Source organism: Lissotriton helveticus, chromosome 6, assembly GCF_964261635.1.
Source record: "Lissotriton helveticus chromosome 6, aLisHel1.1, whole genome shotgun sequence".
NCBI lineage: Eukaryota > Metazoa > Chordata > Amphibia > Caudata > Salamandridae > Lissotriton > Lissotriton helveticus.
The window spans coordinates 1,214,386,161-1,214,403,274 of NC_136067.1; the positions used below are offsets into that span (position 1 = coordinate 1,214,386,161).

At 47.9% G+C, this 17,114-nt stretch overlaps 1 protein-coding gene across 1 annotated transcript in view; it reads right to left on the reverse strand.

Annotated features, from left to right (window-relative positions):
* HINT3 (histidine triad nucleotide binding protein 3) overlaps nt 1-14,101 on the reverse strand; it is a 137,834-nt gene extending 123,733 nt beyond the window's left edge. Inside the window, exons 1-2 of the mRNA XM_078648928.1 lie at nt 13,886-14,101; nt 8,466-8,583 (exon numbers count right to left, since the gene is read on the reverse strand). Coding sequence (XP_078505054.1) covers nt 8,466-8,583; nt 13,886-14,047 — 280 coding nt within the window. The 5' untranslated portion in view covers nt 14,048-14,101. The remainder of the gene's footprint in view (nt 1-8,465; nt 8,584-13,885) is intronic.
* Between the last annotated feature and the right edge of the window lie 3,013 nt (nt 14,102-17,114).

Genomic DNA, 17,114 nt, shown 5'->3' on the forward strand with positions numbered 1-17,114 from the left:
ATGTTCCCTCTAGGGTAGGTGCGTCAGTCCGCCACCGACAGCAGGGTCCCCTCTCTGCGTCGCTATATGGAGGAGAGCGTCCAGCGGGTCAATGGCAGCGGTGTCGCGATGTCCAGTCTCCCCCTGTACCCACGGGGCAGCTGCAGCAGTATGGGCCACCTGTAGGAGTCGGGGTAACCCCCCCGGTGTCGCAGCAAAAATGGCGGAGGCCGCTCCTCCCTGTGGTCGGAGTTCGCCACCGCAGTCCGCGCTCCACTCAATTCCTGGCCCAGGCAGGTCTCTCGGTACCAGCGAGGCCCCCGCCGAGGGGTCCCCGCGTCGTGGTCAACCACCGGTGCTATGGGTGGCGATGGAGGAAGGCCTCTCTTCAGTCAAGGCCTTCAATCGAAGCACCGCTTCCACGTTGTAGGCCTATCGGGGGCCCGCATGGGAGCTATGTCGTCAGGGTGGTGGGGTCGTGCCATGCTCTGGCTCCACCGGACTCTCTGAACGCCCCCCGCTCTCTGCGCTGTACCTCCTGTCTTTTGGGGTGCCGAGAGGGGTTCCGGAAGCCTCCGCCCAGAGGTAGGCCTCCCGGCCCTCCGGATCCCCGGGCTCACGTAGCAGGCTCTCTCCGGGTCCGCCCCTCAAGGCCCCGGCTGGCGCTCCGGCGGTTCGCCGCGGGATGTTGCTCCGCCGTTTCTCCAGCGGCTCGCATCGGGTGCGCCCCCGCACCGCAGCTTTGTCAAGGCCCCCGGCCGCTCCTTCGGCAGGCTCCGTACTTTGGCCCCACCGGCCTCTTTCGGCGTGGCGGCAGGCCTCCGCTTCGGGGACGGCCCCGGTCCGGCTCTGCTGTGTTCGGGAGTCCACCGGGGATTCCCAAGTCGCCTCACCACTCCTCCATCGACACCGGGCACCACCTCCGCTCGATCCGGGCGAGATCAGCGGCGTCGGGCGGTGCAAAGGCTCCGGGGTCTCGGGAGCTCACGAGGAAAGCGTCCTCCTAGCTCGCCATCTTGGCCACGCCCCTAGGATAATCATTTAAATGAAAAAGAATCAACTTTTTTGTGACACTGATGTAATTTTTTCTCATTCGGCTTTGCTCTTTCTACCTCCAAGGCTTTATTTAGATTCTGTCTAATCAACAAAGCACAGGAAGTTAGTCCTGTACAAATCTTTAAGCACTCAAGTTCTGGTTGACCAAGTTAACCTCCTAAAGTTACTTATACCTCTGCCACCACCTTCTTCAGAGGCAGATGTACTGTGATTCCTCAGTAAAACAACAGTATACAGGAGCCACCCAGCCAAATTCAGCCCAGGGCATTCCTCCAATCCTTCATAGCCATTAGATGCATCTAACAGGGACATAAAATGTCCTCTACATAGGGTCCACATACACCTTCAGTGAACACTCTTGGAAGCCTGATGTCTCCCTCGAGACAGACTGTGCAAAGCTTTGTGGGCCCACCTGGCTGTGGCCAACAGCCAATAACTATGATCACCAGTTTAATAAGACACAAAATGAACACACATTCAGTTGAGTAGAAAGTCCTCAAACAGAGAACATGTCATAGCTGAATGTAAAGCTGAAAAGAAAATATTTACAATAGAACCAAGGCTTGTATTACCCAATTCAGGTCAGAAAAGTGGAAGCAGAATTTCTTTTTTGACACTAAAACAGTGGAGTGTGTTCATCATGACTGGTGTAAATCAACATAACCTGGCTTCGGACCATCAAACATTTCGGCTTACTAACACAACCACAACTATTTAATGCATGTAAATAAAGTACATTTCTGTTAGAACGATTCCCGCTGGAATGAGTCTAACTATAGAAAACATCTATCTTTGAAATCGGTTTTGGAACCTAATGTGGACACTTAGATGAAGAACAAACAATACTTAAAACTGTAAGGAGTGCTGTGATAAGTTTAAGCAACAACTTTAAGAGTATACCTTAAACAACAAACATCTCAATAAAATGTTGTATCTTACATTTGCTCATTATACAGGAAGAGGGGAACGACTGACTAGAATCAAATCAGAGTGCACAACAGTGCGAGATCAAGTAACAGTTGTTTTTTTCTTTTTTTACAGATTAACACAGGACAGTAAAATAAAGTTCACAAAGGAAACTACACTGCTATGTGTCAGGCACATCTCCGAGATAGTCAAGTCCCTTTCCTCTCCGGTTTGCACTTTGGAAGATCTGGAGGCTATGCATTCTCTACGCAAACTATCCATAGGGAATTATTGGCTCTAGAAATAAGGAACACTTCCTATTACCGCGTATTTAGGAAGAAACTTAAAAATAAGCACATGTTTAGACAAATAACTCAATGTTGCATTCTGCTGGCTCACTATGATCAGTGATTCATTTAATCATCAGGAGATAGGTGGTTGAGCGTTTTGTAAGATTGTTTCAACATACCATATCAGAAAGAGCAAAATAAAAGAAGGGCTATTAAATACTACATCAATTTATATGAAGAAAAGCACGTGAAACCTCTTTGCTATTGTAGATTGCGGTATTTAACTATAGGGCTTCAAATATCATACCTCTCTGCGCCTCTCCTCATTAGGACTTGTGCTATATCAATTCATCTACAGGTCGCAGTCAAGAAAACCATAACTAAATGATTTACAGAATGTTCTTAAGCATTACCGTATGGAAAAAACAGGACATTCTTTAGATATGGCAAACCTTCAGGCTTAGCATTCTTGGTCTGTCTGAGAAAAATACTGCAGTAGGTATTAAAGTTAAAAAGCCCGATTGATCCTTCTGATAGTCAAATGATACACAATAGTGTTTGAAGGCTACTATAATTCATGCTAGTAGCAATATTACAGCATTCACAAATGAGTAGTTCATAGAGGTATACCTGAATAGTAAGCAACTACGGTTCTCTTGGTCAATGGGCAATGACTGCTTGGGACAGCTCGCAGCACCCCATGAATAGTTGCCTGTCTCTATTTTCTTAGGAGGAAAACTCCCTTCATTTGACAGGGTGGTAGTTGGGGAGGCAAAATTAACCAACAGTTAGACAAGGCTACTCAAGTGGATTAGTGATAGTCTGACGGGACTTGGCATCTCTTGTTGAAGCTACAAAGAAAATGAACTAAAACACAAATTTCTGGTTTAGTTTGTAATCCTCAGACATTCCGCATTTTAAAAAGGAAAGGATTTTTTTAGATCTCCCATGGTATAACGGAAAAAAATGAAAAAGAAAAACAAACAGCACCATCAGTACTGAATACACCACATGATAATGGGGGTAGGAGCCAAGTTGGGGCTCTAACTTGTTATTTTTACATCGTATGGAAGGAAATATTGACCCCCCATATCAATCTTAACTACGCCTTAAGTGTTAGATTCAAAACTCACAGAGCAACACTTTTTAATGGTTGAGTTGGGACTTAAATATCAAATGGATTTTTTTTCCATTTGCTAAGAACTTTAGTACTGTTTGGTGAATCTGCACGAAAATTGACAGATAAACCGACATACCACTTAGAATCTCAGTGACATTTCATGCAGTTTTATCACTGGGGAATTATTTGGGGTACTCTCATTTGTCGGCTTATAATAATGTTTGGTCTTAGCTGCAGCTGCTAGATGGAATTACACAAAAGTGGACAAAAAAAATAAAAATTTGTTAAGAGCAGGGCCCTTTTAAGGTTGACAGTACAGTGCTGTGCTAGAGAAATCACTTCTAATTATAAAAAAAAGTCTTGACGGGACTTTGAGCCTGCCCATTACTTACATTGATTTGCTATTGGTAGGCTCCCGCATTACTCTCCTTCCTGGTCTTCCTATTGGCCCGTGGCACCTCCTGCACTTCTGAATCTTCATCCATGCCATGAAGCAGAAGTCCAAAACTGCTCACTGATGCCAGTGTTCTTCCACTGGCCACAGACACTCCTTTTTCTTTTCACTTTTGGCATGCACTCCGCAGTCCCTCCTTTGCTTCCTGTGGTTTCACCAAAAACACCTCCCACTCTCAAGTGTCTTTTCCAACCACTCATCCCTCGTGTTGCTCAGCAACCCCAAGCCCAGGCACTGTTCTCTTAACATGTTTGTTACACTCTCTGTGGTTTGACCATCACCCCTCCTCCTGCTTCCCATGGTTTCAATGCAATGTCTTTTTTATTCTCCTCCCCAGTATAGCTTCCTTGCCTCCAGGCCCCCACGATTCTGTGTGAAAATGTACACAAAAAAAAAAGCACATTGACAAAGCCAATAGATGTTGCATAGACAAAACTGGTTTTGCCAATGCTTGGTTTGATCACACCAAGGAGTATTTAGTTCAAAGAGGTTAAGTGTCTGGGGAAATTGTGCTGCTTTATGCACACGTTCTGGTGCTCGGGTACCTATATCTTACCATCCACGAAGCAGGTTTGTTTCAAAACAGCTTCTATTGTTTTGAAGGCAATTGATGATTATTGTGCCGTAATTGGCCATCTTAATCTCTTACAAAACAGCATTCTTACCTTACAGCATACTCAGGGTTTGCCCCAAACAATAAAGCTCTATGCACAGAACATGAAACTGGAACTTGAATCTTGCATATTGCAACAAAAACGCTCCTGTTTTCATATCTCGTAACCCAATATCTTAGCCAACAACAAAATACCTGTCAAACCAAACATTACACACTTAACTAAAATAAATCAATCAATCATTACATTTGTAAAGCGCGCTACACACCTGTGAGGGTCTCAGGGCGCTGGGGGGGGGGGCTGCTACTGATCGAAGAGCCAGGTCTTGAGAAGTCTTCTGAAGGGCAGCAGGTCCTGGGTCTGTCGTAGGCCGGTAGGGAGAGTGTTCCAGGTCTTGGCTGCGAGGTAGGAGAAGGATCTGCCGCCGGTGGTAGTTTTCCGGATGCGTGGAACTGTGGCGAGGGAGAGGGTGGCAGAGCGGAGGCTGCTGGTGGGAGTGTAGAAGCTGAGTCGGTCATTGAGGTATGCTGGTCCGGCATTGTATAGGGCTTTGTGTGAGTGGATGAGTTTGAAGGTGATCCTCTTGTTGACGGGGAGCCAGTGCAGGCCTCTCAGGTGGGGTGTGATGTGGCTGTGTCGGGGGACGTCGAGCATCAGTCGTGCCGAGGCGTTCTGGATACGTTGCAGACGTCTCAGGAGCTTGGTTGTTGTTCCTGCGTAGAGGGCGTTCCCGTAGTCCAGTCTGCTGGTGACGAGAGCCTGGGTGACGGTTCTTCTCGTGTCGGAGGGGATCCATTTGAAGATCCTGCAGAGCATTTGGAGGGTGTTGAAGCAGGAAGCGGAGACGGCATTGACTTGCTTGGTCATGGTGAGGGCGGAGTCGAGGATGACCCCTAGGTTGCGTGCGTGGTTGGTGGGTTCTGGGGCTGTTCCTAGCGATGTTGGCCACCAGGAGTCATCCCAGGCGGAGGGGGTTGACCCGAGGATGAGGACCTCAGTCTTGTCTGAATTCAGCTTCAGCCTGCTGTCCTTCATCCATTCGGCGACGGCCTTCATTCCTCTGTGGAGGTTGGCTTTGGCGGTGTTCGGTGAGGGAGATGATCAGCTGAGTGTCGTCGGTGTAGGAGATGATGTTGAGGCTATGTTGTCGTGCGATGTGGGCGAGTGGTGCCATGTAGATATTGAACAGCGTCGGGCTGAGGGATGATCCCTGAGGAACGCCGCAGGTGATCTCGGTGGTCTTGGAGCGGAAGGGTGGGAGGCGAACGCTCTGGGTTCTGCCAGAGAGGAAGGATGTGATCCAGGCCAGGGCCTTTTCCCCATGGATTCCAGCGTCATGGAGGCGTGCTGTTAGGGTGCGGTGGCAGACCGTGTCGAAGGCTGCTGATAGGTACAGAAGGATGAGGGCGACTGTTTCTCCTTTGTCCATAAGGATCCTGATGTCGTCGGTGGCGGCGATGAGGGCGGTCTCGGTGCTGTGGTTGCTGCGGAAGCCGGACAGGGATGGGTCAAGGATATTGTTGTCTTCGAGGTAGCGGGTCAGCTGCCTGTTGACTTTCGCCGGGAAAGGGAGCAGGGAGATGGGCCGTAAGTTCTTGAGGTCCGCCTTGTTTTTTTTTTTTAGTAGGGCGTTGATCTCGGCGTGCTTCCAGCTCCCTGGGAAGGTTGCAGTCTCGAAGGAGATGATGATTGTTTTCCGGAGGTGGGGGGCGATGGCAGTGCTGGCTTTGTTGAAAACGTGGTGAGGGCATGGGTCAGATGGGGACCCAGAGTCGATGGAGTTCATGGTCTTGATGGTGTCATCGTTGCTGACGTTGGACCAGGTGGTCAGGCGGCTGGTGCGCGCGGTGGTCGCAGGGGTGGTGGTCTCGGCGGTGGAGGTGGTGTTGAAGCTGTCGTGGATGTCGTCGAAGCGGTCATGGATGTCGGTGATCTTGCGGTGAAAGAAGGTGGCCAGTGAGTCGCACAGGTCTTATGATGATGGAATGTCGTTGGTGTTGGCGCTGGGGTTGGAGAGTTCTTTCACGATGTTGAAGAGCTCTTTGCTGTTGTGTGCCCTGTTGTCTAGGCGGTCCTCTTGGCGGTCCTGATGAATTGGTGGTGTCTGCGGGTGGCGTTCTTGTGGGCTGTGTGGCGGTCTGGTGTTCGGTCGCGGAGCCAGCTCTTCTCCAGCTTCCGACAGGTGCACTTGCAGGTCCGGAGGTCTTCGGTGAACCAGACGGCTTTCTTGTTGGTGTGATTGGTGGTGTAGGCCTTGAGTGGGGCGAGGGTGTAGGCGCAGCCGTTGATCCACTGTTTGAGGTTGATGGCGGCGGTGTTGGGGTCGGCAGGTGGTCCCAGGACGAGGGCGGTGGTCAGTTGGTATTCGGTGACCTTGCCCCAGCAGCGGCGCGGCATCTGTTGGGTTCGGTGGTGTGTTTCCTGAAGGTGAAGTGGACGCATCTGAGGCCTGTCCAGTGGGGTTCGGTGGTGTGGTTGAAGGAGACGTGGGGACTTGCGGAGAAGATGGGGTCCAGTGTGCGTCCAGCGGCGTGGGTGGGTGTTGTCACGAGCTGTTTGAGTCCGAGGTTGTCGATCAGGGCGGTGGAGTTCTCGAGGTGGAAGTTCAGGTCCCCGAGGAGGATGTAGTCCGTGGAGGCGAGGGCGCTGATGAGGTCGGCGATGGAGTCGCTGAACTGTGGCCAGGGTCCGGGTGGTCTGTAGACGAGTGTTCCTCTGAGGGTGGTGTTGGGGGTCGGTGTGGATCTGGAAGTGTATGTGCTCAGCAGTGGTGTGGGTGTCGTCGGTGCTGGTCGAGGCTCCGAGTGTCTCCTTGTGGATGATAGCGATTCCCCCTCCCACTCCGTTGGTGCGGTCTCTGCGGGAGATCTTGTCGCCTTCTGGGATGGCTATGGCGATGTCTGGTGCCGAGGTGGTATTCAGCCAGGTCTCCGTCAAGAAGGTGACGTCGGGGTTGGTTGAGTCTAGGTCCCAGAATTCGATGGCGTGCTTGCGAACGGAGCGGGTGTTGAGGAGGATGCATCGGAGGTGGTTGGGTTCTCTGATTGATGGTTTGGCGGGCCGGATGCTGGAGAAGCTGCAGTTCCGGCAGGTGAATGGCCCTTGGGGTGCTTTGGGGTGGCCCGGTAGCAGGGGTGATCTCGACCGGGATTGAGTGCGTGGAGGGTGCTGGAGTCGTAGTGCAGTCTGGTGTTGTGGTGGCTTTGGGGTCCAGGGGTTCTGGCGCTGGGCGTGGTCCAGGCGCAGACGGGCTTGCCTTTGGTGCGCCAGCGGCGCGCGCGCGGCCGCTGTGCGGCTACCATATGAGGGGCTGTGGGAGGGAGGAGCAGCTGGGAGGCGGGAGTGGGGCGGCGAATGGGAACAGCGGGGGGCGGGGCCGCAGGGTCGCAGCGGCGGGAAAGGTGGCACAGAGAGAAACCGGGGGAAAGCGGGGAGAGGACACAGAGGCAATACGGGGGGCACAGAAGGCAAAAACGGGAGCAGAAGTAAAAAATGGGGGTTAACGAACAGAGCAAACAACAGAGGAGACTCAGGCAGCACCAGGCAGGGGCAAGGCGACAGCAGGGTCAGCGTCACAGGAGGACCCTGTGGCGCGACCTACCTGAAGACAGGGTAGAAGGTCGCTCCCTTCACCGCCGAGCGGCCTCCATATGAGGGGCTGTGGGAGGGAGGAGCAGCTGGGAGGCGGGAGTGGGGCGACGAATGGGAACAGCGGGGGTGGGGCTCCAGGGACGCAGCGGCGGGAAAGGTGGCACAGAGGGAAACCGGGGGAAAGTGGGGAGAGGGCACAGAGGCAATACGGGGGGAAAAAGGGGGCATAGAAGGCAAAAACGGGAGCAGAAGTAAAAAAAAATGGGGATTAACGAAACAGAGCAAACAACAGAGGAGACTCACGCAGCACCAGGCAGGCGACAGCGGGGGCAGCGTCACAGGAGGACCGTGTGTCGGCTGGGCGACCTACCTGAGGACAGGGTCAAAGGTCGCTCCTCCTGAACATTTCCCAATAGTGATTTGGCTTTCAACTTGTACCCAAACTATTTTCTTACCTAATGGGATGTGTTCTTTTGTGAGAGTCTTGCAGTTTCCAATGTGCTTCTTAGGGACCACTAAATAATGGTGTGGAGCTCCAGGTCGGATGTCTTTAAAACAAACTAGATTTTCATCCTAAAGAAATTATACCAAGAAAAAATAGGTTTAAAATATAAAACTAAAACTAAAATATATGCACATTTGTGCAAATCAAACGTTATAGACATTTGAACAGCAAAGACAAATGAAATTCTGAGCAGGGTTTAGAATTAAGATAAGTCATGCAGATAGGAATTTGCAATGGGTATCGATAGGCAGAAGTAACAATGCTTTTACTTTACTTGAGTTAAGGAGCAGCAAAGGTAATAAGACAGGTGAGAATTTAAGCTATGTTAAAAACCAATATTAAAAGCACAATGCCTACACTTTTCTAGGCGCCGTTATCATATTATTGTGTTTCCCTAATTTGCGAGCCAATGATGGGATTGGGTCTTGCAACCTTCCAAGCACTCATGTGTACGGACAGCAAAACATGTGCTCAGTAGCTGTGGAGTTTCCTAAATTAGATGATGCGGGGGTATTACAAGTTTTGTAATCATGCTCAAAAAGAGAAGAGAGCGATAGCAAGTGAGCACGATTAGGTATCTGTGGCCCTCTGGTCCTTGTGCCAATCCCCGAGTGACAGCAGCAACTGTGTCTTGCTCTGTGTTTCAATTTATGGGGTTTCCTAGGATTGTGTGTGTTTATCTGTGCTGCGTATTGCACTGCAGAGTTCATAATAATTTAAGGATTTTGCATTGTATAAGAGGAGCAAGAAAGCACTTCACATAAAACAACATAAAAAACTATCCGAGGGAGGAGGGGATGACAGAAAGAGAAACAAATTAAGCTGTGCATTATATTGTGAACAAAGTGTGACGTAAGGTTTCTGGATGGAGCAGTTTGGAGCAGAGTATTACATATAGTACTTTACACCCCTAATGAAGATGTTAAGTTCTACCAATCAGATCACGCTACTAGGGTCCTTTTGGGCTGCATGTTGGGTATGGTGGGTTTTGCCAGTGTAAAGTTCGAAGGACTGATAGGATGTGAATCCTAGTGTGTAGCTTAAGAAGTTACCTGAAAGCTTCATCCTGGATTCTCTGTAGCTTGTGAAGATGTTAAAGAGGGGACCAATACTTAGGCACCTGGTATTCTAATGAAGGGCATGCATTATTGTGATAGTGGTGTGTACTCTTTTTGGGAAACCTGGGTACTCCGATGTAGGAACCACATCATGTAGGAATTTCTATTGCTAACTTGATTTACTTGTGCTGCAAGAAACTGGAGTCCATAATCACTTGGAGGTTCATTACTTATGGTGAGAAGTTGAGTGGTGGATATAGCTGTAGCCAAATATTTGAAAATGATAATTTTCCCCTAGGAGAGTATTTTAGTGCGAGGTATTTCGCTTGAGGTGACTCAACAGCATTGGGGAGAGGTACTGGATAAGACCACAGAAGTGGAGCTTTGATTTTTTTTATTTTTTATTATTTTACAGAGTTTTATATAGCGCAAACTTGCCCGGCAGGTATCGGGTATCAGAGTGCTTTACATAGTAGTAGTTGCGTTACATAAGGACACATTAATTTTTGTTTGGCACGGGGAGATTAAGTGATTTGCCCAGATTCACAGGATGTTAAGTGTCATTGCCGAGACTCGAACCAGGTTACCCAGATTCGATGTCGACCGCCCTAGACATTAGGCCAACTTCTCTCCTCATGACATTGTTGGTCAGCCTTTTGGTTTGTCAATGCGTGTGTTTGTTTTGACAAGGTTTTTGCTAAACTTTATTGTTGTTGAAGCTGCGAGCCTCATCACTATAAAAAAACATTGGCAAAAGCAAAAAAAAATGTTGGTCTCAAAAATCACACATTACTACTGTAGTACCTGGCACTGAACAAAACTATTTTGCATGCCAATATGCTCTTTGTGAAACAGCAGAATGTTGTCACTCACAGTGAAGACAGCTGGTACATAGAGAGAGACAGAACTTTAATCAAAACCAAACGCTCTTGGTTAACGCCAGACTTAAATAAACACCTAATTCTTAGAGAAACTCATAAGAGCACCCATGGATTATGTCCAAGTATTAGTGTAGATTTACATCTTTCATGAATTCACAAGAATTTACAAAAGAAGGCCAGGAAATCGAACTCTTAGAAAATATTTGTGATCTGCATTTTAACACGAGCAAATATGCATGTGTAGATTTGCTCATGTGAAAAGCTGGTGAGGGGTAACAAGTTCAATTTCCCACCAACCACTTTTTTCCCCAACTCTGGAAGAAGTTTACTTCTGCCGTTGTCAGGAGTAAATTTCCACCATTTCTCTGTATGGGAAAATATTAAAGAAGAGCTGATGAAAGCCTATAAAACATGCAAGTTAGTAGATTTGCACAGATTCAAAAGGGTATTCTAACCATGAGGAACTATGCTCACCACTATCTTCAGTATGTAGATCTGTGGAAAGGTGGCAAAATATGGGAATTGCTAGTATTTAAACACTACTACGGGATGAGCTCTGGCATAATCAGAGCGGCTATTATATAATGAGATTGCTGCCATAATTTGTCGCTGCACTACATGGCACCAAAGGGACACGTGGACTTTGTTACATGACAAGTAGATTTATAAAACAACCTGCCCCATGGCAAGTAGATATTTTATTAAATTCCACACCCCGGTGTATGTGTCAGCACCAATTCACGAAATAAACAGGTAAAAAAGGCATTCAGAAAATTACATCTGACAATTGTGTTTTACGTGACAATAATAAAAAAAAAGTGTGTGGAAATAAGTGTTTTTATCCCAATTGAAAAGTCTGTATTTTAAACAAAATGTCTGTTTAACATTGCTCTGTGAGATCGTAAGATTGGTGTAACCCGTCTGCAGGGATTCCTGTAAGGTTACTGTAACTTAAATTTTAGCACCATCGTGTGCATCAGTAAAATCTGTTCAGCCTGTGATTGTTTTTTTCTTACCTGTTTCGCCAGTTCCAAATAGAGTTTCAGTTAAAAAGTATGACACAGAGTCAGTCTGCTTGCAAGAGGCAGTGCAGATAAATGAAGGAAGGGACATGTAGACGTGAACAAAGATGGTATGGAAAAGTGACTTGAATTTTCACGCAGAAATACCAACTTGAATTTTTACTAAATACATCATGGGTGCTTTAACATCATTTCACCATTTTGAAGATGCTGCGTGAGCTACTGCTACACAGGGATAGAATGTGACCAGTATTTCCATACACCACCGTCTCATGACATGGATATCCACAGTGAAAGCAATATCCCAAATGATGCCATGATCTGAATTATACCAGGAGTTGGCGCAATCATGCCAAAGATGTCCACAACATGCAAAGAATTACTACCATTATGGCAGGCCCGGTATTATGCCATCACTTTTCTCCCTTCTAAAACAGCTATTACGCTGCAAGTGTAACACAGTACCACCCTCATTGGGTTTAGTACTGATGAATAATGCTCATTTGGAAAGCTATGACTACAGATAATAACTCTTCACAAATTCAGTTTATTTTCCTGTCACTTTGAGTGCCTGGAACTATGTGGCAGAGGCACCACTGCAAATCTTTACAACCTCAAAGCGTGCTGTAAAATTGATCGTAGGGCACTATCCAAACACAATCCATGGTGTGCCATACGACCCTTCACGGACATCAGGTTTGGGCAGGAGAGACATAAGGGTTGAACTCCAGAGACTTCGGGTATGCCTGGAAAAGGCACAGTCAATGCCCGAAACTGGCATGGATGTGGTCCAGAGGAACTTTTTTTGAACGATAAAAAATGACAAGGGTTTTCTGGAAATAGAGTAGATAAGGTGACAATCTCTATGCCAGTTTCGGCGTAACAACGCCTTCTTCAGGAGAAACTCTTGAAATTCTAGATATAAACAAAAAATGGACACATGAACATATATAATATATAACACAATACATTATGTTGAGGCTGTTAGGATAAAAATATAGTGCAAGAGGCAAGGTGATGGACTATGGTGTGACTTTAAACTGGCATCCCAAAGTGCAGAATTTCAAGAAAAAGAGGATGCGACATAAAGATATTAATATTATGCAAATACGGAAGAAAATAAGTTCCAAGGGATTGTCACCTTATCTACTCTATTTCCAGAAAACCCTTGTCATTTTTTATCCTTAGAAATATATGTATTTTAATGTATTATTGAAATACGTGTCATTTTGTATAATTGTATGTTGATGTTGTCTTAACAAATAATTTTTCACGTACAATAACAAATATATTTTTTTTTTTTTTTATCTCTTTCATGTTAGTATACTGAGGCTTTGTTTATCAATTGTCTTTGTGAAACCTTATCCTATATAGGTATTTGGTTGCCTAGGAATTATTATTATTGAAATTAAAGGTACCCCTTTACCTTTACCAGTTGACCCCTATGTAAATGTAGTTGAGCTTATATAGCGCACAGCTACCCGCAGTGGGTTTCCCAGCGCTTGCTTAGGGAACCCTTCCTGGTATTCCCCTGTGAGATAGCAGGGTATCCACAAGGTGAAAGTCAGGCATCCCGCCGCGAGGGGCCGTTGTGGAGATTAAGCAAGCTATTGCCCAGAGTCGCAGAGTTATTGCCCAGAGTCGCAGAGTGTGAACCCGTGAGTCGAGGAGGCACCGGGGCGAGAATTATCGAGTCCGTGGAATTTTTAGCCCAAGACCCGCCGAGGCGGGGAATTGAACCCTGGTCCAGGACCGATCTCAGCTTCCGGGTCTGCTGCCTCTAACCCCTGAGCCACACTTCTCCACTTCTCATAATGCCATAGGCGAAGGTAACCAAGACATGGATGAAAAGACTCATACAGATCGGTGGTAAGTTGGTTCAAAAGTGAATGGTGAAAAGAAATGGGAGAAATAAACAGATATATGGGCTGGGGCAAAGGGAAGAATCAGGCTGCAAGAAGGGGAGGGAAACTGGAACTTTTCAGCGAAAGGCACATACTGAGAAAATAGATCAAATTAGTTAATGAAGAGGAGCATGATTAATAAATGGACAATGACTGGGAAGCTGACAAGGAAAAGTAGAAGTCAAGACATCAAGCAAACGACCCGTCGCTTACTAGTGTGTGTGTGGCTGTGTATATATATATATATATATATATATATATATATATATATATATACACACACACACACACACATATACAAATATTTTTATTTTATTAGGCAAAAATCTTCTCAACATTTGGTAACTTTTTCCAACCTAACATTCCTGTTTGTTTGCTTGCGTTTTCTCTTTCGGTCTCAGAATCTCCCATGCGTGACCATAAATGTTGCATGTGGAGTAGGGGCACGTTCGGTGGCTGGGGAAAAAAAGCGATTTGGGGCACTCCAGGTGCTGAGGACTCTCACCGGGCAGTGCAGCAGCTCCGTTCCTGGCTCCTGACCGCGGCTTATTCTGCAGAAGATACACTTGCTGTCAAAGCCGCAGCCCTCGCCCGCCTCTTCCTCCTTCTGCTCAAAGCCGACTGTACCTTCAGCGGGAGTATCCCTAGCGTACTCCGCCCCAGCCATTTTCAAAGCCACTGCCTGAACACCTTACCCGACCCAGACAGGCGCACGCGCGGAAGGCTCGGAGAACGTTGTAGTAGCCGGGTGCTCGGAACCAACTGCCTTGCGCATGTCTAGGGCGCATGCCTGTCCTGAGCGGCGGCCCTATTAGGATCAGGCAATGTGTCTACTGTAATCATACAAGCAATTCTAAGCATTCTCTTTGACGCTGGCGTATTGTTAAGAAGACAATTTGACTGCCACTTATATGATCTCCATCAAGCTCTCGACACTCTATTTCTTAAAGTCTGCACGCATGTTAAAATGTGCACGTATGATACAAGCATTAGCAAAGCCGATATGTTTCGCCTTTGAAAGGGCTATTTGTAATTGCATTTGTGTAGCGTTTACTACCCCTGACGAGGCGTCCAAGCGCTTTTTCGGCGAGTAGCCCCCCCACTTCAGAACCCATAAAGGATTAGTGGTGAATATGTATAGTAATTTGAGTGGTATATATGTTAGCCACTTATTTGGACTGAGATGGATAGTGGAGGAATAGAAGAGGGAAAAGGTTTGCACATATATAGCGCTTGCTACCCCTAATGAGGCGTTGAAGTGCTTTTTCAGCGAGTAGCATGCTTCTCAAAACCCTTGACTTTGAGTAAAGCGGTGTAGAGTGCATTGGCATAGTGTGCAGTGATGTAGGGTAGAGTGTCGTAGAGTAGATTGGCGCAGAGTATTGCTGCAGAATAGAGTGTTTTAGAATAGAGTGAAGTGACGTAGAGTGGAGTGGTTCAGGGTAGAGTTGAGTGGTGCAGGGTAGAGTGTCAAGTGCGAAGCGAAGACTCCTACCCTTGAAGATGTCATGCAGGCGATAGCTGGAGTCAGATCCTCCCTGGAGACACGTATAGATTCGGTCAATATTGAGGTGACACTGTTACGGGCGGATCTGCGTAAAATGGACTCCAAAGTCAAAGATGTTGAAGTTAAAACTATGGCTCTTATCGAAGACACCTCTACCCTCCAGCAGCAGGTAGCTCAGCTCCAGAAACAGCAAAAACAGATGAGCGACCTCCTGGACGACTATGAAGGGAGGGCGCGACGCAACAATATTCGCATTTTGGGTGTTCCGGAGCGAATGGAAACGCCGGCTGCGGACCTGTTTGTGGAAAATCTAATCACGCAACATCTCCGGCTGAAACAACTCTCGGCTTACTTCTCCATCGAGCGGGCGCATAGAGTCCCGGGGGGGAAACCCAAACCGGAGGCCCCTCCCCGGCCTATCATCGCGAGGGTCTTCAACTTCCGAGACCGCGACCCCATCCTCCAAGCTGCCCGAACGGGACCGCCTCTCCTCCTAGACAACGCTCGTATCACGCTGTTCCCGGATTTCACCATGAAGGTACAGGCCAGGCGACGCAGCTTCATGGAGGTTAAGAAAGCCCTACGAGATAAACACATCAAATACTCCATGCTTTTTCCGGCGAAATTGCCCGTGTAGATCGACGGAAAGGCATGGTTCTTCTTCTCACCAGATAAAGTATGGGACTGGCTAGAGGGTTCGCGCCGGGTGGGGAGGTCTCCAAACAACCACGACGCCCGCACTGACCATGATGACCACATCCGGGATGATCAGATGCCGGGTAGTCAAGAACTCTTCACTGGTGCCGATGCCGTTGGAGACTGATGCCCCTTTGCCATAAGGAGCTCTACGTGAACAGACCTTGATCACTATTCAATATCAGGATCTGTCTTTTGTTTAATGGGACTTGTTTACTAACATTGCTCTAAGTGGCGGGGCCTCCGCGCCCTACTCATTCCTGATTCTAGAGGGCGCGTCCTCCGGCCCCGGACCGGGTCACGCTGACTGCCTAACAGGTACTCTTTCTACTATGTGGATATTGCACTGGTTTACATTTTGAATATTCTTATATGTTTTAGTCATTTCACTGAAAGTATCAGGCGGGTGGTGGCATCGGCTCACCTTATACCCCTGACATGGTTGGGAGGGCGACAGGCACTCTGCCTAGTTGGGGTGTGGATAGTTTGAAGTCCGCGGGCAGGGAAGCAGGGAGGGGGGTTGGGATGGAGGGTGGGGAGGTTTGGGTTTGTTTTGCTGTTACTATGTTGTTTTTTTGTTCTCTAAACAGAGTCCCTTGTTGTCACATTGGTCACAATTTTCGGCTCACTGTGGGTCCACTGCTGGCGAGTTGTTCGCCCCTGCGATTGCCGAGTCCCCTAGAGATTTACAGGCTCCCTACTCTTGTACTCTGTTTTGACCTGCCACCCTGGCGATCTAGCCAGCCTCACCTCCACTTCTCCTTCCGTATCGTTCACTTGAATCCATAGCTATGGCGCGTCCCCTCTCTAGAACCCTCACGATCTTGTCTTGGAACGTTAACGGTCTAATGCACAAGATTAAAAGAAGTGTGGTCCTCCAATATCTTCGGCGCCACTCCCCCGACATCGTCCTATTGCAAGAAACACACTTAGTGGGCAACACCTGTCAGGCTCTTAAACGGGGTTGGTATAACTTATTGGTCCACGCGGGTTTCACCTCTGGCTCCCGCGGTACTGGGATCCTGATTAAAAAGAATCTCGCACTTACTCATTCCAAGACATGGGCTGACCCCCTAGGCCGCTTTGCGTTGGTCGAAGCTACATGGGAAGGTCGCCCACTGAATTTACTGTCGGTGTATCTTCCGCCGACATTAGTCCAAGACTCCCTTAAGGAGCTGGGCGCTCGCTTATTGGGCCTCCCTGTAGGTACGCTCCTGATTGGAGGGGATTTCAATAGCACAATGTGCAATGACCTTGACCACAGTCCCAAGAGCAGCTCTCATCGGTCACGCTCGGACTTGTCCGACTTCACGCATGCCATGGGGCTGGAAGACATCTGGCGCCTCCATTATCCGACTACACCGTATTTCACACACTACTCAAATGCACATAATAGCATGTCCCGCATTGATTATTTATTCTGTCCCGCTGCTGATCTTGGCTACTTCGTTCGCCCGAGGGGTCTGACACGGGGCATATCCGATCACTCTCCCCTCAGGGTGGACTTGACCTATCATCGCCAGTATACGCG